We start from the raw sequence: 26,255 nt of genomic DNA on the forward strand, positions 1-26,255 counted from the left end.
TCTGGGTGATTATGATGTGTCCATGTAGGTTCACCTTGTAACAAAGGTACCCCTCTGGTGGGGGATGTTGATAGTGGAGGAAGCTAAGCACCTGTGGGAGCAGGGGATAGATGGGAAATTGCTATACCTTTCCCGCAGTTTTGCTGTGAGCCTAAAACTGCTCCAAAAAATGGTCTTAATTAAAAAAAGCTGATTGGTGTTTGCCCCAGAGGCTCGGGGGAAGGAGGATTCCCCTGAGCCCTAAGTAGCTGTGGCTCGTGGGCTCTAGAGCGCAGGCTCAGTAGTTGTGGTGCACGGGCTTAGTTGCTCCGTGGTACGTGGAATCTTCTTGGACCAGGGATCAAACCCGTGTCCCCTGCATTGGCAGGTGGATTCTTAACCACTGTGCCACCAGGGAAGCCCTTATAATTTTTAAAAAATTTATTTATCAAATCATACACTTTATTTTTTTTTAACATCTTTATTGGAGTATAATTGCTTTACATTTTTGTGTTAGTTGCTGCTGTATAACAAAGTGAATCAGCTATACGTATATGTATATCCCCATATCCCCTCCCTCTTGTGTCTCCCTCCCTCCCACCCTCCCTATCCCACCCCTCTAGGAGGTCACAAAGCACCGAGCTGATCTCCCTGTGCTATGCGGCTGCTTCCCACTTGCTATCTATTTTACATTTGGTAGTGTATATATGTCCATGCCACTTCCTCACTTTGTCCCAGCTTACCCTTCCCCCTCCCTGTGTCCTCAAGTCCATTCTCTACATCTGTGTCTTTATTCCTGTCCTGCCCCTAGGTTCATCAGAACCATTTTTTTTTTTAGATTCCATGTATATGTGTTAGCATACGATATTTGTTTTTCTCTTTCTGACTTACTTCACTCTGTATGACAGACTCTAGGTCCATCCACCTCACTACAAATAACTCAATTTCGTTTCTTTTTATGGCTGAGTAATATTCCATTGTATATATGTGCCATAAATCTTCTTTATCCATTCATCTGTTGATGGACACTTAGGTTGCTTCCATGTCCTGGCTATTGTAAATAGAGCTGCAATGAACATTGTGGTACATGACTCTTTTTTTTTTTTTTTTTTTCAAGTTTATTTGTTTATTTTTGCTGTATTGGGTCTTCGTTTCTGTGCGAGGGCTTTCTCTAGTTGCGGCGAGCGGGGGCCACTCTTCATCGCAGTGCGCAGGCCTTTCACTGTCACGGCCTCTCTTGTTGCGGAGCACAGGCTCCAGACGCGCAGGCTCAGTAGTTGTGGCTCACGGGCCTAGTTGCTCCGCGGCATGTGGGATCTTCCCAGAGCAGGGCTCGAACCCGTGTCCCCTGCATTGGCAGGCGGATTCTCAACCACTGCGCCACCAGGGAAGCCCCATGACTCTTTTTGAATTATGGTTTTCTCAGGATATATGCCCAGTAGTGGGATTGCTGGGTCATATGGTAGTTCTATTTTTAGTTTTTTAAGGAACCTTCATACTGTTCTCCATAGTGGCTGTATCAATTTACATTCCCACTGACAGTGAAGGAGGGTTCCCTTTTCTCCACACCCTCTCCAGTATTTATTGTCAAATCATACACTTTAAAATGGTTAATTATATGTTATATATGTTTTACCTCAGTAAATAATAATAATAATAATAATAATTATAATAATAAGTGCTCCCCAGAATCTTTCCTAGCAAAAATGGTCCATGAAAACAGTAGTTGTCTCATGCTATTGTATATGTGGAGATGAAGGTAACCTATAATTTTAGGGGAGAATTAAGAAAAGAAAAATGCAGACTATCATTATAAGAAATTTTCTGTAGTTTCAGACCTCTTGGCCTATTTCTCAAAGAATGAGTTAAACACGCTGACCAATATTTTCACTTATAATTTTATACTCAGTAAAATAGTCTTAGATTTAGGAATATAGTTTTTTAACATGAGTCTCTAAAGAGTTATTTTTATTTTGAATGAGAAAATATAAAGCATATGAATTTTAATTTTTCTTGAATTGGCACTGATATAAAAGAGGTTGTTCACTAAACTCTATAGCTTTACACACAGTTTCTTCCTGATGGCACTTGCCTTCTTTCCAGCCTCACTTTGCATCTTAGAAGTCTTACACTGAGTTCTATCCAGGGGTCACTGTGTCACTGGAGACCTTTTCTTTAAAAAAAATTTTTTCTATGCATTTCATCTTCTTTCTCACGTCTCAAAAATCCAGTTTTGTTCCCACCGAGGATTTTTATGACAAGGGTAGTTTCATTCTCATGTTTCTGCCAGCTTTCATTTCTGAATGCCCTATCTCAACTGGAAAAATATAAATAGAAGCATGGATAATGGTATTAACATACATGGATGTCTTAGCTCAGGCTGACATAAAATACCATAGACTGGGGGGCTTAAACAACAGACATTTATTTTCTCACAGTTCCTGAGGCTGAAAGCCCAAGATCAGGGTACCAGCATGTCTGGGTTCTGATAAGGACTCTCTTCTTGGGTTACTTCTTGCTCTGCCCTCCCATGGCTTTTCCTCAATGCATGTATATGTTCTCCTTCTTGTAAGAAGAGGGAGAGAAAAAGATCACTGTCTTTCTCTTTTTATAAGGCCACCAATCCCTTTGGATTAGGACCCTGCTCTTATGACAGCATTTAACTTTATTTACCTCCTAACAGCCCCATCTCCAAACACAGTCATCTTCAGGGTTGGGCCTTCAACGTATGAATTTGAGCAGGGGACACAGTTTAATCCATACAATGGATAAGAATTTAAAGTTCCCCAGCAAAGTCTCACTACAGTCTTTATGTGGTTCTACTTCATTAGATATTTCCAAAGCACTCACATACATTATCTTATTTGATTAATGATTGTTTATGCATTTCAGATTTCAAAACACAGGGACCTAAGAGATAAAAGTGACTTTTCGAAGCCATCTGGCTAAGAAGTGCAGAGAGGCCTCAGGTGGCCTCATTGTGGACCATGTTCCAGCCTCCACAAGTGGGCAGAGCCCAAGCTCATTTGCCCTATTTCAGTCTCTTGAACTGGAAATTCCCAAAAGGAACTGAAAACCTACTCTCAAATAAGAGTTATTTCTTTGTGAATAATGGATTGTATGCTATAAATTAAACATTACCCGTCTTACTAAATAGTTAAGTCAAGCATTATGACTGGTTGCAAGCTTAGGACCTGAGTGTAATCCTGATTTGGGCGGCCAGTCTCTCCTTTCTAGGTCAGGGTCTCAGCCCAGTTTCTGTGACCTCTTGATCTTGAGTGGCTTTTCTCTTTTCTCCACATTGTGGAGAAGTGTTACAGAATACTTCCCACTTCCACCCGGATCTAGCCAGTACACAGGTTTTGCTCTCATAATCTGTCCTGAGACAGATTTGCACTCTCCTTTTGCCTGTGCTCTTTCTTTCTTCTTCAGCATTGGCCTCCCCGAGCCTTCCAACTCTCCAGCCACTGCACTCACCGTGTATTACCTTATATGACTTAGCTTTGTCTTCCTGTTTTGGATTCCATGTGCCTCCTCATTTTCTTCTGGTTCTCTTTGTGATGCTGGACTCGATCCCCATGACACAGCATTTATTTTCCAGCCTTCTCTGGGGTCCTCCTTGGCACAGAGGCTGTCTCTTCAGTCTCCACTTGCCCCAGGGACAAGGCTTCGCTGCCAGATCCCACCCTGGATGACCAAGCCCCTCTGGCCATGGATGACTTCTGTTTACTGTATCCCTTTATCTTAATGGGATGGACTTTTTCATTGGGATGGAATGAACCAGCTTTCTGGAAAAGGACCCCCAAGAAAACCCTACTGAAGCAAATACTTCATCGGAGATGCTTATGAAAGTCCTTGAAATGACTCTTTGTAAAAGGTTGACAGGAATCAAAGGACCAGGAAGGCCAAATGCAGCAATAGCATGAAACTTTCCATATGTATAACCCCTTTCTTATCTACTTCATATGGTTTATAAATGCATTTTGGACAGAAAAAGGAATATGCCAGCATAGTTGTTTCGTCCACAGAGAATCATTTTTGTATGAGAGATGAGTCAAATTTTATTTTATTTTATTTTATTTTTTATTGATATGCAAAAAACTTCACATTTTTAATGTATATATTTTGATGAGTTTGGCCATATTCATAAATCCATGAGAATCATATCTGTTTGTGAAGATTGTACTTGGGGGAAGAGGGAGAAGCAGAGAAGCAGAGAAAATATTTGGAAAGAAAAATCCTCAATTTGACTCTTGGCTCAGAAATAGAATTTCTGTTTTGGAGAAAGTATCAGGTGTCCTGACTTTACAGTCTTCCAAATAGGAAAAAAAATATACATTCTCCACTGAGTTGTGATAATGACTAACAACGTGTTGAGAGCTTATTGTGTACCTGACAGTGTCGACTGGGCTTACCTTCTTATGGAAGTTTAAGTTTTACTTGAAAGACTGCTGTCGCTCTAGCTGCAAATTCAGATCCTCTCAGTTGGCCTTGGGTAGTCAGCAAGGCTTATGGGTACTAACTCTGCAGAAATCTGGTAGTGTGCCAGTAGGCAGGGCCTGTCTGTGCAGCTTTGCTTGTTCATAGTTGGGGAAGGGGCTGGCTGGGCTGGCTTACACTATTCTCATTTTGTCTTGTCATTTTCCTTGGGTGGAGTGTCCTGCCATGTGATGCCCTGATATGGGAAGCCGAACCCGAGGCTCGAGTTTCCAATGTCATGACTGCCAAATGCACTATCCCCAAGATGTTAAATCAAGGGAAAGTGACTACGTGATTGGGAGATGCTTCTCCTTGTGGTCCCTGAGACTGACACTAATCCAAAGGCAAGCTGTAGGCAGCTATTTTGGATTTGATGCAAATGTGAATCACAGTTTGTCAGGTACTTTCTCATTGTGATTGACATATTTACTGTTGACAATACAAGGTGAACCCTGCAGTCCTCTTAGATATGTGGCCCTTTGCCTCAAGACAACGTTCAGGGTGAGAATAGAATGTGGGATTTTGTTCCAGGTGCCCATCTGCCTGGGTATTTTTTTAAAAACTCTCTTGAGAATTCTCCAGGCTTCTCTTGACTGACAGCACGGAAGTCTTGTCATCTAAATATGTAAGTCTTCTGGCAACTGGCACATGTGTTGTTTATAGACAGGGTTTAAGATCTCGAGTGTGAGGGCTCTTCATATCTGTTGGTTCCTTGTACCATCACAGTTTTTTGTAAGTTTGGGTTCTTCATTGACCAATGAATCCTCTCTGACCAGAGCTGATGAAAGGGCACCAATTCCTGAAATCATAGTAACAAAGGATGGTCTGGAGAGGTTTTTTTCTACTTTGGCAAGGTCCAATATTCTGGCTAATCTAGACGTTTCTAACATTGCATTCCTCAGGACACGTGGTTTGCAGAATGTTAATGGGTGCCAGGAAAGAACTCTGTAGTCAAATGCGTCTGGAACACGGGAGGCTCACGATGCCTCATTCTTGGAGTTTCTTGGTGCATAATAAAAGTTCTGAGCTGCTCTGCAGCCAAGATGCTTGTATAACTTCAACCACATGACCCCAAGTAATTGACTGTGAATTCTTTCCAGTAGCATCTATTGTATCCTTTAACATCTGTTGACATTGTGTAGGATGCATTTTGGAAAGTACTCATATAGGAAAAAGGCTTTCATTCCCTAAACCTGGTTTCCCAAATATGACCCAGCAACTCTAATTATGGAACGAGAGGAAAAGAAAGATGTGGGGCTCGCCTGGAAAAGGCAGGCCAGGAGCCTTGCAAGCAAGTGAGAGGACAGCTGGTGATTTAGCGGCTGGGCACTTATCTGCAGGCCCCAGCTCAGATCCTCCCTGCCCATGATGGCTTCTCTGGTGACCCCATCCCAGAGCCACATCTCTTTCCTGTTCATACCACTCATTGGCTACTTGACTACACTGAATGTTATATTCATGATGAATAAGCATTTGAAACCGTCTTGAAAAACACAAAATCTAGCCCTTTTGTTTTAAGTGATGGAGAACCAGAGTAGATATTTTAGGTTACTTTTTACATGCGTAGATCACTTCACTACATTTCTGTCCAGACTTGCAATCAGTGGGTAAAGGGGTATGAATTTTGTGAAGACTTTTGATACCTATTACCCAAATTACCTTTCAGAAAAGTTTTACCAATTTTCACTTCCAGTTTACACACTTGGCTATGTATGGAAGTGACTGTCTTGGTGGACAGGACGTACCTTAAAGTTGTTATTATTATTAACTCATTATACAATCATTAGTTTCTGAGAACAGGGAGGAAAAATAGGCTCCCAGCATATCCTAGAGGCTGCCCCCTCCCAACCCCTAGGTAACTCTTGGGCTTTCAGCTGTTGATGGCTGCTTGGTGATGGTTACTTGGTGATGGCAGGCTGCCATCAGCTGGCTTGGGAGTAACCCAGTGTAGCATCCAAGAGCTTCTGGCACTTCTAGAAAAGTGTTTTCCTGGCCAATTCCCACCTACACACTTTAACTGGGTCTGCACATGGCAGCTTGACAATAGCCTGATATTTACATGTATGATCACCTCGCCCTGCAAATCCAGGGACTACCATCACCAAGGAGGGCGTGCCCAGAAGCCAGGTCTGTCGGATTCTGTTATTGATGTGGGCAACCCATTTGTCAGTCATGCCAGCCCTTCTCATAAAATAGGGCCGAGAAAAGGATTTGTCCTGTGGATCCTGGTATTCCCTAGACCCTATAACACCAGAACTACGAAAAATAATAAGAATAAAGCTAACATTTATTGAGGCCATCCCCTATCCAAGACCTGTCTAACCACTTTATATGCATTATCCAGCAGCCAAAGGATCCTTTAAGTCATGAGATTGTGTCACCTGCTTATGAAACTTTTCAAAAGCTTTCCATATCACTTAGAATAAAAGCCAGAGTCCTTCTTATGAACTTCAAAGGCCCTACATGGTTCTCCCACCCAGGCTCCTACCTACCCTACTGTAACCTGCATGAACTCATCCCTCACTCTGCTCTGGACATACTGGACCCCCTCATCTTTCCTCAGACATCTCAGGCACACTTTTGCCTCAGGACCTTTGCATGTGCTCCCTCCCCTCCACCTAGAATGTTTTGACAACAGATATCTCTGGCTACAGACCTACTTCCTTCTGGTCTGTACTCAAAAGTGATCTTCTCAATGAAGTCTTCTCTGGACATTTTACCAATCTGTTACTCAAATCTTCCTTTCTTGATTGATTGATTTTTTTCATAGCACTTAACATGATTTACATGCTTAATTTATCTGGTGTACTGTCTGTTTTCCCCCATTAGAATGTAAGTCCCTGAGGGGCTTTGTCTCTCTTTGTCACAGTGGTATCACCAGCACTTGGAAGAGTGTCTGGCATATACTATAGGTGCTCAATAAGTATTTGTGCATAATGAATAAACTCACCTAATTCTCACATCAGCCCTAGGGGCAAGGGACTATTGTTTTCCTTAGTTTTTCGGATGAAACAACTTAGACTTGGAGAGGTTAAGGAATCATCCCCGCAAGCAGTGGCACTGGGGTTTGAGCCCCCCGCTCTTAGCCACTCTCCTCCATGCCCCTCAGAGACGTGTGAGAAATTGAAATCCTCCATGGGCACCTCACGAGGTTCAGCCTCCAGAGCCAAACAGCCAAGACTCCTCGAGCCGGCCCCAACCTAACTTTCTAAACACAGTGTCTTATCTGCCGCACGTTTCAGCCAAACAGACCATGGTGTTGCCTCTTCTCTGGTTTTGCTTACACTGCTCCCTTCCTCTCACCCGATTCAAATCCTTTGCGCACATCTAGGCTCAAGTCAAATGCCACGTCTCCACGAAGCCCTCTGATGATCGTTTGCTTGTTCAAGATAGTTGCGCGTCAGGATCTTCTTTCTACAGTTCTTAACGCAGAGGCCACATCTGTTTGAGCTTTGTCTTTTCCACGATGTTGTGCGGAGACTCTCAAGCCCCAAAATCCGTTTACCAAACACACAGACGCCTCTTGCCACGATGGAGTAACATATTCTGAGTGGGGAGTATTTTCAAACATGGACGTCCTAATCCATGAAAATAGAGTTTGTTGCTGAACACAAAGCTACATTTAGGCAAGAGAAGAACTAGGTGGTTCGTTGATTACATAGAAACCGCCAATCCTCTTAATCAGCACAGTCTAGAAAATCAGTCAAGCCAGGTGTTCGGTTGTTCGACATTTGTAGACAGAACAACAAGTAGTAGATTGAATTTCCTCTGCTCTGTATGATGGTTTTTGCTGTTATATAAAATGCCCTCAGACATTGAAGGTATTGTACAGATACGCACCTGTTATTTCTTTCAGAAACACATAATCGCTTAAGAGTGTGGGGTGGAGAATGAGAAGCAGGAGAAAGGGAGGGCGTATTGGAAACAGATACACATCAAATATTTCACACACTCATAAATAAGAATGCACTTTAAAGCCATATGTGTAACTTTATTTTGCATGTAACAATAGAATTTTAGCATATTGGGTCAGAAGGAGGACTTGGGAGACTCACCCTTTCTGGTGGCTCCCTTTGTAACCTTGGACTGTTGACTCACTGAGTAAGCTTTGTGATCTCAGTGACCAGATGAGGACACTAACATTCACACCCAAATGGGACAGGCATCTTTTAGACATAAAAGATATTTTAAAATAAAATAAATTATATATGTGTATATATATATATGTATGTATGTATATAACATTTATGAAAAGACCTTAAGTTTTTAGCATCAAAAATACTGTAAGGAGCCAAATGTAGTTCTTCCCCCTGTGAGGTATTACTTGGCATAATTAATTAATTAACTGATTAATTGTTTAATTTAATTTCCTGTCACTTTAATCCCATCTACCTACTCCTGCATTGTTCTCACTTCTCCTTCAGTGCCTTCCTTTTCTTGCCCTCCCATCTTTTGCCTGTTGCCTCCTTGCTTCTCCCTCAGAACCCAAACCACAGACTGGTGACTGCGGAGGATAAGGATGGGGACGCTGGCTGAGCTGGAAGGTGGGGAGCACGGTTAGACTTCGGCTTCCCAAGAAGTCCACCACAGACCCTGCCTAGAGGAACTATGAAATCAATGATAAGAACTTTTATGAACTGCATTATTATTTGTATTGCCAGCACTATTTTCTAAAACTGTGTTTTCTAGTAAATCAAAATACACATTTACAAATGTCTCGGCCAAGGTCTTATGCTTCAGGCCAGGAAACCACGAAAGCCAGTCATTTTCAATCCTGACACACCTCTGAATCAAGTTGAAGGTCTTAATGAAACCAAAGTAGTCTTGCCTGAAGCACAAATGCTGACATACCATTAATACACTTTTAAATTGTTTTTCCTCAGCTCTGGGCATAAAGGAAGCTTTAGCATCTGTCTCTGAAACTAGATCCAACCAAACCTGGGTCTCCAGACTGTGATCTTTGTGGACTCTTAATAAAGGTCCATGAAGGAAAGTATCTATTGACAGAGTTGATTTTTGAAATACTGGGTGAGACTCAGTTAAACAGGGTTTTTGTTTTTTTTTTCTGCTAAACTTCTCTGAGTCATTAGCATGCTATGCCAGGCATGGAGGGGAGAATGTAGCATGTAATGTTTCTCAAAGTTACTTGACCATGGAATCCCCACTCTTTTTTTTCAGGGCATCTGTAAGACTAGTTTCTATGGAATACATTTTGGAGAATACTGGTGAGAAGTATAAATTAATGTGAATGATTTCTGCATGAGAAATATGAACATTAAACACGACTCTTGTATAGGGGAAGGGGACATCCATGAAAGAAAACTCCAGGCACCCAAGATCCTTAGGAGGCAGATTTGAAATGTGAGCCAAGAGAAAGCCAAGTGAAGAGATCCTGACTTTCCTAACAATGCAAGAGAGGAGACAGGACATCGGGTTCAGTTTATTAATTGAATCATAATTAATAGGGATTTAATTATAATAAGCGTAAGGTCAGAAAGATTTTCTCATGAAGAATAGAAGACTGTAATCTGTTTTTACATTAGCAGGGTGGAACCAAACCTTTTAATTCTCATCTTTCTTGCAGAAATTAACTACCACTCACTTTCCATTGAAATTCCATGTGATGACAGCTCTAGGATCTTCAGCTTCAGCGTCTACTTAGATACATTGCTATTGAGACAGATGCCTTATGGGCATCTTTTTGTGTCTCTAGTTGCGACTGTTCAGGGTGACTGTTCTGAGAGGCTGCTGGAGCTGTGACAGCTCACTACGAATGCCAGATGAGCTCTGGTCTGCAGCTCCTCCATTCCTAAACTAGTGATTTCACACCTTTCAATTCCCTATGAGTAACTTAACTAACTACTTAAATGGTCCTTTTGAAAATAGGTTCATTTATTGGCTTAATGGCTTAGGGTGCATTCTTTGTAAATTCAGCCCTAAGGGCCCAATCAGAAGATGAAATATGTCTGGCTTGGCCACTGCAGGAATTGATTAAAGGAGGCTCTTGCTTGCTTCCTGGTACTCTGCCAAACAGGAATTAAAATGCAAGCAAGATGTTGTCCTTAGCTTTAGCAATTCCACTGAGAGGTTTTCCTCCCACTAAAGTGGAAGGGACTGAGGCCAGTTCTAAAGCAGCACCTCAGCTTAAGAAACAAACAAAAAATAATAAAGGTTTTCAACAAGGTGTTATTTTGAAACAGACCTATGTGTTTCCAAATATGGCCACCTTGCAGGGATTAGAATAAAAATTGTGCGGTGCAAAGACTGTCTGGCCAGGTAAAGTTGGGCAAGGTTACTTGGGGTCCTTCTTTCTCTGTAAAAATTGGGAGTAGGATTTGACTGTCTAGAAGGTATCCTGGCCACAAGGACTCTGTGACGGAAGCTGTAGGGAGTGAGCTTCCCTCTCTTTGTGGCTCCTGTTGAGACCAGAGGAAGTAGACATTTGTGACTCTAGCTGAAGCAGGGCTCTAAAGACCTCACCCGCCTCTTCTACCACCTATCCCATCTCCACTGTGATTATGAACTCTGCTTAGCTTCTCAGTTCAATCTAATCCACAGTGTTTGAGTGGACCCAAGCACAGAGACAGTAAAAGTTAGGACTCTGAGTTTCAAGTTCAGAAACTCTACTCAAACTGATTTTAAAAGAACAATCATAACAAGAGCAATAGAGAGAGAAAGAGATTGATTTTATTGTCACTTGTAACTAAAAAGTACAAAGAGTAAGTTTCCTTCAGGCACAGCTGTATCCAGGTGCTAATATGGCTTCAACAACGTTTTCATATGGCTCTTTTGTCCTCTGGTTTGGATTTATTTTCAAGCAGGTTCTCCCTTCATGGCAAGAAAATGGCCACCAGTAGCTCAATACTTATATTCCAGTTTAGCAACCCCAATGGAAGGGGAGTGCTTCTTTCTTCCTCAGTCCCAAGATTCATTTAACATTCCTCAAATAAGTGGTAGGAGACACAGCAGTGGGCAAGACGGGTGAAGCCTCTGACCTTGCTGGTTGGCACTTCACTGGAGGAACTTAGATGGAGTGTGTATCCCTGAGTCCGTTGCTTTGTTCAGGGCATTGGGATAGGCTATCTAGCCAGGTTAATCTTGAATGACTCCTGCTGCCATCCAGCAAAGCTGATATTTTGGAGGACAGCTCTCCCTTGTCCCCAGTGTCTCACTATCTAAATGATACTTTCTATCTTCATCATAAGGCTAGAACTGCATGGGGCAACCTTGTTATCTACTCCAGTTTAGGAAGTAATGATAGTAAATGTTTACTGAATGGCTTTGCATACATTAACACAGGTAATCCTCGCCACAAACCAGAATTTACATACTCTTTATGATGTCCATTTAAGGTGGAATAAATGGAGGTACAGAGAGGTAGAGAATGTAGCTGTGGTGCCCAGGCTATAGGGAACTGTGAGGCTGGTACTTATTGAGGATAACCTGGCAGTTATTACTCCTTTCCTCCCATCTGATTCCTTTCCCATAGCAAGAGGAGAAGGTGACCTAGACAGAGTTCAAGGGAAAAAGAGGGTCATCCTTTCTAGGCAGCAACCGCATGAGGTGTATTTCACCTCATGTAATGGGTGTGTTTCTAAAATGTCTTTGAAAATCTCCCTTCTACAAATCAATTCCTCTTTTCCCTTTATAGTTTTTGATAAAACACCCGATGAGTATCATAGACTCTTTCCCTTTAATGGAATTTTCTTGAATGGATGATGACTTGAAATAATTGGACACTGTTTGGAGCTTGGGAGTCTTTTTATGAGATGGTGGTTTCTGTTACAATGGGTGCTGGTTAAAAATGGGTTCTCACCTATAAGCCATCTAGCTCACCCTAACTGATAAGTTGACTCTGTCTTTTATGACTATTGTGCTTGTGTTCTTATAGAATTGGCCACCCTCTAATTTACTCAAAAGGAATAGTATTGATTTGCACCAGTTTTGTGGATTTTTAGTATCTTTTTCCTCAGCTAGGAAACATACCAGTTTCTTCCTAGCCTATCTGTAAAGGTCACTTGTATTCCTGGGATGCTTTTACTAGAATGAACTTGAACTAAAGATCAATCAATGTGATGCTATTCCTGACTAGGTTTTGTGAACCCAGGTGACAGCATCATCTTGAAGTGGCCAATTACTGAGCCTCTCAACTAGTTAACGATAGAAAAATGGGGGGCCGTGGATTGTTAGATGCCCACTGGCTTTGACTTACTCTTTGAAATATTGATTCTAACAACTTATTTTTGTATGTTATTGATACAGCAGACCATTTGGATGTGCAGTAAGCCAGCCATCAGATGTGAGGTACTAACCCAGATGAGTAATCATTTTGTGATAGATACATTAAAATAATTTTGTCCTTCCTAAGACTTTTAGAAAAGGCAGACAGAGGTTTTCAAGAAGAACTTATGTTTGTCAGTGGATTAGGAAAATGAAAGGTATATCCACTCTTCCTTTAAAAGAGTTGATGTTTCTTGGAGCTTTGGAAACAGAAGACAAAATGCCTTTGACCATCAGGTCATCCATTTCAGAGGCTGTTGTTTTCTGGGTAGAGTTCAAGATTTGTTATGTTTGACAGTCATTTGTAGCTTCCTTCTGAGTAGAATAGATTTCCAAATTACAAACCATCAGGCAAGCATCAAACTGAATGTGAAAATCAATGACCCATCACAGTTACAAGCATGTAGATGGCCATGGCATGGTGAGTAGACCATTGCAGAGAGGGACATGCTTGAGGAAGAACAGACAAGGGCGGCTTTATTTACCCACTTCTTACCTTTGCCTTCTGCTTCTACCACCCTGACCTGCCATTGAAATGTGTCAGTGAATTTAAGTCAAGTAATAACCTGTGACTAATCTGTACGCAGCTTCTAAGCCATTTCCTCTATTTCAGTTAGCAGAGGCGTCTGCCTTCAACAACTGCCCTCCCTTCACAGAATCCCTCCTGCCATCCTCGTTTACATATGGGCTCATCCTTCCAACAGCTTCTTGTAACCCTGAACCTCTGTTGGCAAGAAAACTGAGTGCTATTTTTTAAGATCTTCAACTGGAAGCTTGTGGCTGCACAATAGGAAAATCCAACCTTCTTTTATTATTATTTGTAACAACGGCTACTGTTTCTGTTATGGAACCAAACTTGGGTCCGCTTGCCCATGCAGTACAGCCAATCTACTGACACAGGGACGTGGTGAAGGAAAGTGCAGGGCGCCAAGCAAGGAGTCCAGGATGGCTAGTGCTCAAAAAGCCCCCAATCTCTGATGGGTTTCAGCAAAGCATTTATAAAGGCCAAGTGAGGGAACGGGGTCACAGGGTACGTGATCAGCTCGTGCGCAATTCTCTGGCTGGTTGATGGTGAGGTAACAGGGCCGTGTCACGGGGTTAACATTATCTATCCTTAGGCGCCAGTAGGTCTGGGGGCTATTGCTCATGATCATCAAGTAGTTAATTTCTTCCACCAGTGGTGGTTTTAGCATCCGTAAACCAACCCAGGATATGTGCATCAGATGCTGTTACCTGGGTACTTCAGACAGGAGCTACAGCAGAGGATATAGGGGAGGGGTCTGTCCCGGGAAGGCCCCATAGGGTCCTGTGACATTTTTGTGAACACTTTCTATTTGCAGGCACTGTGGTAGCATTTTTAAACCTTGTCTCATAGATTCTCTGGAGGTGTCTGTGAGGTAGACATCGTTCCTCCCATTCTACAGATAAGGAGGAAGAGCTTCAGGGCAATTAACTTCTTCAAAGTGATTTAAGGCCAGGTGTGTACTCTCAACAACAGCACAAAAATTAAATTAGAGAGTTACAGTTTTCACCTAGAGATGAGTGTCTCTCTCAGAAGGAATTGGGAAATCCCTCTTTATGAGATCTCTTTAAAAATTTGTTTTTAAATAAGTGTTTATTTTAGAATACTTTTAAAGAAAAGTTGCAAGGATAAGACTGGAGAGTTCCTTTATACCCTGACCCCAGTTTCCCCTGCTGTTAACATCTTACATTGGTTTGATACATTTACATAGTATGATACACTTTTCATAGCTAATGAACCAATATGGCCGTATTATTATTCACTAAATCTCCATAATTTATTTGTATTTCTTGAGTTTTTGCCTGATACCCTTTTTCTTTCTCAGCATCCCATCCAGAATAACACATTTTATTTAGTTATCATGTCTCCTTAGGCTCTTCCAGACTTTGACAGCTTCTCAGACTTTGTTTTTGATGACCTTGACAGTTTTGAGGAGTAGTGAGCAGATATTTTGCAGAATTATCTATTTTTTAAAAAATTTTTATTTATTTATTTATTTATTTTTGGCTGTGTTGGGTCTTCCTTTCTGTGCGAGGGCTTTCTCCAGTTGCGGCAAGCGGGGGCCACTCTTCATCGCGGTGCGCGGGCCTCTCACTATCGTGGCCTCTCTTGTTGCGGAGCACAGGCTCTAGACGCGCAGGCTCAGTAGTTGTGGCTCACGGGCCTACTTGCTCCGTGGCATGTGGGATCTTCCCAGACCAGGGCTTGAACCCGTGTCCCCTGCATTAGCAGGCAGATTCTCAACCACTGCGCCACCAGGGAAGCCCCAGAATTATCTGTTAATATGGTTTATCTGATGATCTTCTCTGGTATCTCAAGACTGTTACACAAACACATGATAGCTTCACCAGGAGAACTTCTTGAATTAGCTTTAAATTGTCAGAGCCTAGGCACGCAGATGAGGACAGGAATTTAGGCAAAGTATACATACGTACAGCAAGGACAACTACATTCTTTTGGGTGAACGAATGGGACACATTTCATCAGAAATCCTTCCCCCCAGAAATCTCTCTCTCTCTCTCTCTGTCTCTCTCTCTCACTCACATACACACACTGTGTGCCAGATATTTATGAGAAAGTTAGAAATTTACAGAATAATAAGGTAGGTGAAGCCATGATTTCAGTTAATGATAAAATTGTCATTGTAAATGGCATGTTTGTGGCCAAGAAAAACAGATGTCCGTATAACAATTTGGAGCCATCCAATGCATAAAGCAATTTGTAGATAATCTGCTAAGCAGATATAGTATCAAAATGTAGTCATTGTCAATCGGACGTACATCCAGGCTGTATGTCTAATTGACCAGTTAATTTCCAGTCTGTCTCAGGAGCTACTAAACATGGTTTGAAATGGAGCCCTTGGTGCTTCACCTAATGTCGATAAACAAAGGAGCAGGTTCCTCAGCATGTTCAAAGCACAGAGAGTTCAGGGTGCTGTGGTCTGTATGTAAACTCAGGTGCCTCATCAAGCTGTTGTTGACCCAGTCTGAATTGGTAATGCAGTGGTGAAATAATGTATCATCCCATTTAAATGGCTGGCAACTAAAACTATTGTAAAAAAAAAAAAAAAAAAAAAAGACCTCTGTCACCAAGACTGGAGACAGAGAAAAACACCTCATCAGTAAAGCATTTTATGATGGTTTTCTATAGAACACACCTGATTTTGGCCATTTGAGCGGATGACAAGGTCCCTCCCTGTCTTTCTTCCCCAGCTCCTGGCTTCCAGGAGATTCTGTCTCAACTCTTGGTGTCCAGTTGAAAGTTCTTCTCAATTTCAACACTGGACCATGTCCATCCATTGTCTCCCACTTTGATAACTACAAATAAAAAGAATGATCCCAATTCCTTTCTGAAAGACGGAAGAATATGCATTAGAATAAATAGACAAGATTCATTGCAAGAGGAATATGATCCTCTGAAGCAGCAGTCAAGGTGACTTTTCTGAGCACCCCACTGACAGCCATAGGCTCCTGTTTGCAGTTCTCTGCCACCGCTCCCCAGCTGCCCTTGGCTCCAGGTGTATCCATGGTCCTGGAATGCAGCCAGAGAAAGAGCTGGAAGGGGTGGGAGTGCTCTGATGGTAGAGCGGTGTGAGGGCTTTATCCTCCCCTAGGGGCTCTAAATATTCTTCGTGGCACTTGGTTTTTGAAGCGCCCCATCGTCTGGAAGCCTGCACCGCATCAGAAGTTGGAAGCAGCCTGTTATTGATTGCAGCTGCATCCTGATTTGGCCGAGGAAGAAGGGTGTAGAAAGCAAATGTGGTCCCATTTGGCAAGGACACCTTCCAGGTGAACAACAATCAGGAAAGATGTCTAGAGGCAAGGTTATGAGCCACAGAGACAGAACTGACAGGCCCAGGGTAGATAATAAGTGCCTTGCCTTTTTTTTTTCTTTTTTTAAATACATTATTTAATTTTTATTTATTTATTTGTTTATTTATGGCTGTGTTGGGTCTTCGTTTTTGTGCAAGGGCTTTCTCTAGTTGCGGCGAGCGGGGGCCAATCTTCATCGCGGCGCGTGGGCCTCTCACTATCGCGGCCTCTCTTGTTGCGGAGCACAGGCTCCAGACGCGCAGGCTCAGTAATTGTGGCGCACGGGCCTAGTTGCTCCGCGGCATGTGGGATCTTCTCAGACCAGGGCTCGAACCCGTGTCCCCTGCATTGGCAGGCAGACTCGCAAGCACTGCGCCACCAGGGAAGCCCAAGTGCCTTGTCTTTTAAAGGGAACCTCCCTCTCAGAAGTTTTGGGAACCAAAACCAGATTTCTGTGTACCTTTTACTTATTAGGTCCTAGGACAAATGTGTGTGTTTGTGTGTGTGTGTGTATGTGTGTGTGTGTGTGTGTGTGTGTGTGTGTGTGTGTATGTATTATAAGCCCTTAACAAGCTTGCCTCGCCTCCACACACACTGGTGTGTCAGAGGCTCAGTGTATTTCACACACGTCATCAAATGCTGTCTCGCTTGTTAGAGAAAACAAGTATTATAGTGTTTGTGCTCCTCCACATCTGAATTGGGCCTGTAGACTTGTATCTGGGGCTTCACCATGGAGGTGTTCACCACTCACAAAACCCCGAAAGATTCCTGAGATGATGATCTGCCCTTTTGCTGAAGCACACAATTAAATGTTTTCCTGCAAAGTTTGAATTACCTGCTGAGTGAACTTAACTGCCAGAGCAGCAAGCACATCACGGTAAAGTTTTGTTATAGAAGAACAGCAGCTCTTAAGATAGAATCATGACTTGATTTCTTTGTTGGAAACAAGAAGTCCTGAAATGTATCCATTTGCTGGATTGAAAATGGCAACGTAGAGAAAGTCAAGAGGACTTAAAGTTAAATGTGGAAGATTACATATAAGTGTGTATCTTCTTTCCTGTTTTAAATGTCACTGAAACCGAGGAGGGAATTTACAAAGTGGAAACTAATAAGAACCAAGAGAACAAAAGAAGAGACAATAGGAGGCAAAAGATGGTAACAGATTTTTGAAAAATGGGAGTGGCTTAAGGAGGAGTGACTGACTGAGCAAAGCAGAGGAAGTTATGTGGTGTGCGCCCGCAGATGTCTAACTGCATGAGTTAGACACCCAGTATCCTGGGAAGCAGGAGAGAGGCATAGGACTGAAAGCAGGTGGGTTGATAGAAAATGTTTTACTATGCATCTGGATTCCTAGGTTTCTTTCCCAGTCCTTAAAACCAGGTGTTTTCTCCTCCACCTGCCCCAGCATACGCGTGCACACACACACACACACACACACACACACACACACACACACACACCCACAAACAGAAGTTTATTCCTTGGAAAAACTTAACCATAGGAACAGAACGAAGCAAAACAGAACTGAACCACAAAGTGGAACCAAGCATAGCAGAAAAAGTGAATGTAGGTGAGGCTGAAATTGGGGCAGAGGAGCTAAGTGAAAGCCTGCAGAACTGAGAGACCCAGTCCTAGCTCTCCACAGACAAGCATACAGCCAAGTAAGAGATGCAAGGATTTGCCAGTAAAGAAACTGAACAGCTACAGAGAAAAGACTTACAGATATTGGTACACAAAGACCCTGAAATGTTTTCACTCAATTCACTGCTCAATCACCCTGTGGTAAAGACTGCCAGTCAACAAGCCCCACCTACTTACACAAAATTGAAATTTTAGTGCCTCCTCCAAATATTGCCTAACATTTGAGGAAAATCTTCAACATGAAAGACTGAGGCCAAAATAACAAACAGAAGAAAGGAACTGGGATGAGAGTGATGCCACATCATGAGTGGAAAAAGAAATGCTGAAGAAAATACACACAAATACACACACACATTTACCTCAGGGAGATACAAGGATATATTGCCTCCCTGCCCTGGGAACAGGAACAATCAATTAAAAAAAAAATGATTTCTAAAAGTAAAAATTCAATTCAAAGTTTTGAAAATAAAGTTGAGAAAATAGCCTAGAAGACAGAATAAAAGGACAATGAGAAGAAAATTCAAGAAAAAAATATAAGAAAATTAGAAATCCAATATTACATTTAAAAAATTCAACACATAGAAATTCCAGAAGAAAAGCGAGTAAATGAAGAAGTAATACAAAAAAATTGCCCAGAACTGAGTAACATCAGTTTCCAGATTGAAATGGCTCATGGGCAATGCCCAACACAGTGAATAAAAGAAAACCCACACCAAATACAGTATGATAAAATTTCAGATACCAGATATACAGAGAAGATCCTAAAATCAGAATGAAGTGGGCTCAGAAGACAACAAAGGGACATTCCAAACATTCCAAGGAAGCTTGTCTTCACCTTCAAATTCCAAATCCTCCCAGGTCTTTTTTTTTAAAAGATGTCTTTTTTTTTTTTTTTTTTTTGATGTGGACCATTTTTAAAGTCTATTGAATTTGTTACAGTATTGCTTCTGTTTTATGTTTTGATTTTTTGGCCGCGAGGCATGTGGGATCTTAGCTCCCCAACCAGGGATTGAACCCACACCCCCTGCATTGGAAGGTGAAGTCTTAACCCCTGGACCGCCAGGGAAGTCCCATCCTCCCAGGTCTTGATCAAGTGAGAGAGTAGCATTAAAAATGTTTTCAGATATGCAAGGACTCAAAAATCTTACCTCCTAGGCCCTATTACTTAGAAAAGTACTGGAAGATGTGCTCTTGCTAAACAAGGTAGTAAACCAAGAAAGCTCAAGACATGAAACCAAGAAACAGGCCATTGAGTATAAAATGAGATGAAGAGAAGTCCCAGAACAGTGAGAGACCTGGCCTAGAAGGCAACTGCTCAGATTTGGGCAGGAAGATGAGGGCTCCAGGAAAGAGTTGGAGCTGATAGATTATCAGATGCATTTGACAACGTGGAGAATTGTGTGTGTGTGTGTATGTGTGTGTGTGTGTGTGTGTGTTGGGGAAGGGGTGGTAGAGTAATCTGTCAGAGCTGTAGGGAAGAGGTACTGATTGGCACATAAGAAAATTAATCAAGTAAAAAAAAAAAAGACAACATAAACTCCAGGAAAAATAAAAAGAAAGGAAAATTTCCTGAGCAGAGAACAATATTCACATAGTCATAAAATATAAACACACAGTCTGACTTAACCAAAATATGTGGATAGAAATATTTTTAAAGGACAGGCGTATGAGTGAGACTTTGTGTGTTAGTGTCTGTGAGGAAGGGTGCTAACCTTTATCTGCTGGAATATAAGTAGTCAGTGCCTCAAATTGATAACATGAAAAAATAAAATCTGTGCGTTATGAAATTAAGGAGGTATATTCTAGAAAAAACAGCTAATCGAGTCAAAAGTAGTTGCTCTTGGGAAACAGAATAGATACTTTCTCTTATAAGCCCTTTTTTACTATTTGGCTTTTAACGGTGTTTATGTATTGCTTTGATAAAAATCAAAGTTCATTAAAAATAAAGAGCATGGATAAAAGTTTTTAAAAAGGTATTGAATAGATCTATGCAACTGATGACTGGTTCTTATCCACAGCAAAGAAGTCCAGGATAAATTAAAAAGTGGAATATGCTGTATTTTTAAAAAACAAGCATCTGAAGATGTCACTGTTCAGTCATACTTTGCTGAATTTTATTGGGGCAGGAAGCAAAGAATATGTTATAATGACCTTTTTGCATTTGGAAATTCTTGAAGATCTCTGATTATATCCCTATGAATGTCAAAGATTCATTGAACTAAATCCAAACTAACAAAGCAGATAAATTATGAAGAGATTTTTTGGCATTAGGGAGAATTCCTTTGTTTTTTTGAAGTGTTTGTGAGAATTCCTTTAAATAGCAGCCTCCTCTGGTACACTGAAGTTTAGTAGATATCATCCTCTAGCAAGAATCTAGGGAAGATCAAAAGAAGAGGTACTTAGATCTAAAGAGCTAGGAGTTGCTGCTGTTCCTTGATTTCTCAGGAGATAAGATAAAGCAGCTCTGGCACCGCAGTGTGAGTTAGCAGGAAAAGACTTTCTTCGCCCAAGTTTGACATCTGTGCCACTTGTGAGGAGCAGGCCCACGGCTTTATTAAGCAGGGTGCATATTTACAATCGTTGAGTGCAGTGACCAAACATGTGAACTCTTCTCAGCTTGACTTGGAAACTGCTGAGATTAAGAAACTTCCAAACCACTGAAAACATTTGTTAAAGAAAGAAAAATCAATCCCCTTGAACAGAGCTAAAGGTGAAATTTACATCACTGTCGAAAAATTTCTGGCCCTTCTTTTTGCAAAAATAATGTAACTGTGAGAGTTGCCTTCACTGGCAGGAAAGTAGCAACCTGTACTGTCCTGAGGAAGTAAGCATAAAGGGTAGGTTGTCTTGAAGCCTCATTAGGCAAAGCTCGCTTAAGGCTAGGTCCCCAGGGCTCTGTGAATGGATGGCGACAGCCAGCCCCTTTTCTGTCACCTGAGCCTGAAAATTCATCCGCAAGTGATAAGCTGACAGAGCTGGTTAAAGAGCAAGGCTGAGAACAGCTCCCTCTCGGTGCATCTTCTCACCTTTGTTGACGTCTGGAAAGCTACCGCCTCTGCCATCAGTATCTCCAGCACGTCCTAATGTCTACTCGAGGCATCCCCGTCCCCACCTCCAGGTGGGCCGATGCATCCAGTTCCCCCAGAGTGTTTGGGGAAAAGGAGAACAAGAAAATCGAAGCAACAGCCTCTTTTGTTGCCATTCCAGAACAGAAGGACATTTCAGAGTCTTTAAGGCATCTCACCAGGGAGAGAAGATTCCAGTGTAGCAGAAAGGAGGCCGGCAGTGTTCTGCGGCAGATTTATATTTACACAGGGCCAGGGAGAAACAGCCGCTGGCTCTGTCAGTGCCGACAGGATGTATGAGCCCTGAGCAGCAGCTGGGCAGCCTCTTTTTGCAGGGAACCTAGGAAGAGGCCTTCCCGCATATTTTCCCTGTGAACCTGGGCAGCCCCTCCTCCCCCCACCCCTTCCCTTGCTCATTTCAAAGGCCCTCACAGATGCCGAGGCCAGCAGCCAAAGCTTGCTGAGAAACTTCAGCAAGAGAAGAGCTCGAATGATTCGGGATGACGATTCCTTCTCCTTCGTCTGCTGGGTATTAATAATAGTCACTGCTTCATGGGGTTGTTGTGAGGATTAAAGGAGTTATTAATTAAGTGGAAGATGATTAGAAGGATGTGTGACCCAAAGAGTGTTAGCCGTCTTTAGTCATAGTAGTTGTGGTAGTATTCAAAAGATCAGCAAGAACGTGAGAGATGAAATTACACTTTATCTAAGGAGGCAGTTGGGTGACCAGATGACTGGATATTATCTGATTGAAGTGAAGTGTCACAGCTTTGAATGAGGACTTCTGTGTTGGAGGAAATGGGTCAACAGAGCCCTGCAAACGAAGCCTAGAGAGGTTACAGAAACTGAACCCATGGCAAGTTGGCTGTTGATTACAGAACCATTGAATGTAGGAGAATAAGTGTTACTAATTTATTCATTTATGAATATTTTGGCGACTTTGGTCCAAAGCCTTCTTGAACAGTTGAGAACATTGAGGGGTCAGGTTAGATCAACTTTTCCTAAGGACATGCCCCCCAAGAAGGTAGGAGACCCTCAGAAAGCCTTTGTCCTTCATTCCACAGTGTCCTCCTATGAAAAAAAGGTTGCAGGATGGAAGGCCCACTCTTCCTCAGTTTGTAGCCAGTTTTGAGGCTTGACAGTGATACAAGTGGGACATGGTCTGGCTCCTTTAAACAAAGGTAGAGCAGGTGATTTCGTTACACATGTAAAACTTGGTCAAGTATGCTACCTACCTCTTAGAATTGTGAGGAGTCAAAGGTGCTTGACCCAGAACCAGGTAACTGATCAATAAATGTTGATTTATCCCCTTCCTGGGAGGGGTTCATAGTAGTTTCTGTGGAATGCAAATAGTATTGTCAGAATTGAAATTTGCACACAGTACTGTCAGACTCCAAAGCCTGCTCCCAAACTCGACTATAACGTAGGCAACTGTGGTGCAAAGCAGAATTAAAGCAGAGAGAGAGATGTAAAAAAGTTGTAGCTCTGTGTCCCAAGTACTGCTCAAATGCTCACATTAGATTCCAAACTTAAGAGAGTAAATTAAATTCTTAAGTTGGCACTGTGGTTGCAATGAGACGCTAAATATATTGCTTTTGTATCCATTCTGGACTAGTCTGAATTGCCAGTATCCTGTTCAATGCACAGGGAGCCCAAGGGAGAAGCCCCAAGTGAGGGAGATTGGCCCAGGCATGTTGGGAGGTAGAAAGTGGGAACTGGTTCCTGATCTTCAGGGGCGATGCCCCAGGCAGTCACTTAGCTTGTGAGAACCACAGTGCATTCAGCAAAAGTCTTCTTTTGTCAAGGATAAATGGGAACAGTCCCTCTGGAAAAAGATGGCAGCTGAAGAATAGAAGGGGAAATCAGGACTCTTAATATCAGGAGCTGCAGAACTGGTGTGCTGAAGAGGTGAAAAAAACCTCTTATGTGCAATTAAACAGTTTGCATCCTTGGAAAAGGGCTGGATCCAGAAACTTCTAATATATATTTCTGGAGATTTGGTGTCTTTCCCACAAATGCATGTGCCCCTCCCCTACCATAGCTCAGCATTCATTCATGCAACAAATACTGCTACATGCCAAGTGGAGTTCTAGGTGCTAAGGAAATGATAGTGTTTCGTTGTTGTTTTCTTTTGTTTCAATGTGGACAAAGCTCATGGGTCTTATATTCTAGAGAAGACAGACAACAAACAAGTAAAGAAATACATAATAAAATACCAGGCTATGGTGTAGAGAAAAAGTAAGCAGGGTAAGACATAGGAAATGTTTGGAGATAGCTGTCATAAATTGGGCTGGCAGGGAAGGGCTTTCTGATGGATGATCTTTGATCAGAGAATGATGGGAATGAGCAAGCAGGTATCTGGGGAAAGAGAATTCCAGGAGATGGAAAGGCAAGTGCAAAAGCCCTGAGGCAGACACGTGAGGGATGTGGACAGGGGCTGGGGTAGTCAGAGCAGAGAGAGCAAGAAGGAAAATGCAGGAGATAAGATCAGACAGATGCAGGAAGCAGAGCAGGCAGGACTTTGATGGAGGGGAAGCTTGACTTGTTTTCTGAGAGAAAAAGTCTCACTTCTCATTTATGTTTTAATAGTATCATTTCATCCAAGATGAAGGCCAGAATGTTTGGTTCCTAAACATTCCAAAAGGAACAGTTCATTAGTGCAGAAAAGGAGACAATAAAGAGGAGGGTACCTTGTAGGAGAGGTGTGTTTACATTCCTTCAAATTTTAAGTGAACATAATTCCTACACAATAGAGGTCTGCTTTCAAGCACGATAGGATAGCTGTCCATCAACCCCTCTCTGCTGTGGGGATAGAAAAGGAGGAGAAATTGTACATAAAAAATGCAAAATAAGCAGGGGTTTGTTTGACTAATGTCTGAAAAAGTCATATAAAAATTAACTAGTGTCGATGGTAGGGCAATAGATAAAGGAGGCAGGAGCCCAGTGGTTGGCCTGGGAAAGTCACACCAGTATTAAAAACTTCCCAGAAATGGCCCACAAAGTGGATAATCCACAGGTGAGTAATAAGTGACTGAAATACAACAGTTAAGACAGCAGTTTTGATGAAACAACCTCCAAAGCTTATTAAGTGATTTTCAAAAGAAAACAAATTGGCTTGAGCCTCCTCCTAAAATAGGCAGGTATGTAGCAAACTATTGATATAATGATCTTGGGAGGTTAACACAAGCTTTGCTCTGGCCTTTTCCTTCTTGTTGCTCTACTTGTAAAACCGTGGTCTCTGGATTGTTGATTAGGAATAGCTTTGCTTTTAACGGTTCAGAATCCTCCCAATACTGTGGCCTTGATGTGGAGAAACACTTCGTATTATGACACCTTTGGACCTTTGAATCTCAGAGCCACCAACATGTACAGTCCTGATACCTGGACTCTTATACTATCATCATTCTCAGTCCTGAAACACAGGCACTGGGTCTACAGAGCCCAGACTCTGGAATCGAACTGCCCATATTTAGACCTTGGCACTGAACCCTGGCTCTGTATTTACTGGTTGGGCTTGCATGTACCTAGATTTCCCCATGCATAAAATAAGGGAAAATAATAGAGTACTTGTAAGAGCTCAGTGTAAATACACACACACACACACACACACACACACACAGAGTAGTGTGTGATAAAAAGAGTTCCTTAATGCCAGTTATTCATATTATTAGTGATATCAGCTTATAGTTTGGTTATTTTTCTTTCTTTAATTCCTTCCTTCCCTTTTTTCTTTTCTTCTTCTTTTAAGATTTCTCTCTTGTTGTTTGTTTCTTCTTTTCCCTTATTACCATCATTAATCTTCATCCTGTCATTATTGTTATTGTATCCCAAGAATAGGCTGTAGACACACTTGATTTTGGCAAATAATATGGCGGCATGATGGTGAGTGGAATGTAGGCGGAGTCAATGCTAGTACTTTACAGATGATACAAAGGCTAATAAACACACCTTCTTACAACCCCTGGCCCAGAAGGAAAGTGGGTGGAGGAAGGGGCAAGGGGAGGGGAGGCGTGAAAGGGGAGGAAGGTGGGGGAGGATGGAAAGAGAATAGAGTGAAGAAGAGCCACAGAAAATCCTGAGGGGGACAATACCCACAATGTACAGAACATAAACATGAACTATGTCCTGAAGTGCTTTACCATCTTATCATGGGGATAACTTATCCTTGATCATAAGCACTACTGCAGTTAACACTTCAATATAAATACGTGCATCAGGAAAACCTGCTTTTGTACGAATGAGGCCCTTATGGGCCACCATAAAGGTTGGGAAGATGTAAAGATGGAGTGGGAGGTGGAGACCAAGAGAACAATGGAAGGTTTAGGGAAATGGATGAACAGGTTGATACAATATCAGCTAATGGGGTGCATCTGAGGCAGATAAAAAGAGCACTGACTCACAGGAGGAAAGTCAGAAAACGCTCCATCTTTGGGGAGCCGCCGTGTCGTCTTGGCCATGACAAGCTGCAGTATGTCTTGCTGGCAGTACGTTTTACAGTGCTGGATGGCATTGGTGAGAGTGAAGAATCCTTATTTTGGTTTTCAGGTGACACCAGGGACTGCAGAGAGAGACGTTTTCTTCTGGAACTGGGGAGATGGACCTGAAACCCAGAAAAAACTGAGCCATTACCTAGAGATAAAGGGATGAACTCCCTGGCTGGGAGAGGGGTAGGGAGATGGACAACCAGGCCGGGACTCAGCCTCACATCATCCCACTGAGCGCCAGTGTGCTTCACCCATCTCCTGACCGGAGTGTGCAGCTTCTCGCTTGCTTACGTCCTGGTCCTGGAACCTGACCTGCGGCCGAAGGAGAGGTAAGGTTCTGCCCCATCTCACCCTGTGAACTTGGGCAAATTGCTTACCCCTTCAACAACTCAGCCTCCTAATCTGCAAAACGGGCGATGGAAGAGTGCCTTCAGATCAGGTTAGTGTTATTAAACTGTGTCCTTTGGAAGCCCTTCAAGGACAAAGGTCTCAG

The 26,255-nt window shown here is 42.3% G+C and overlaps 1 protein-coding gene across 4 annotated transcripts in view; it reads right to left on the reverse strand.

Moving 5' to 3' along the window:
• Positions 1 to 631: 631 nt before the first annotated feature.
• The window catches only part of MED30 (mediator complex subunit 30), a 64,354-nt gene continuing 38,730 nt past the window's right edge, over positions 632 to 26,255 (reverse strand). The window contains exons 4-6 of one of the 4 annotated variants that reach the window (XM_082364444.1): positions 25,679 to 25,878; positions 23,969 to 24,080; positions 19,641 to 22,614 (exon numbers count right to left, since the gene is read on the reverse strand). In XM_082364444.1, the coding sequence (XP_082220570.1) occupies positions 23,987 to 24,080; positions 25,679 to 25,878 (294 nt within the window). In that variant the 3' untranslated portion in view covers positions 19,641 to 22,614; positions 23,969 to 23,986. Of the gene's footprint in view, positions 11,965 to 19,640; positions 25,879 to 26,255 lie in introns of those variants that run through there. The other 3 variants (XM_082364442.1, XM_082364445.1, XM_082364446.1) reach the window with 3 other exon arrangements.

Source organism: Balaenoptera borealis, assembly GCF_965194805.1.
Source record: "Balaenoptera borealis genome assembly, chromosome: 17".
In the NCBI taxonomy this organism is placed as follows: domain Eukaryota; kingdom Metazoa; phylum Chordata; class Mammalia; order Artiodactyla; family Balaenopteridae; genus Balaenoptera; species Balaenoptera borealis.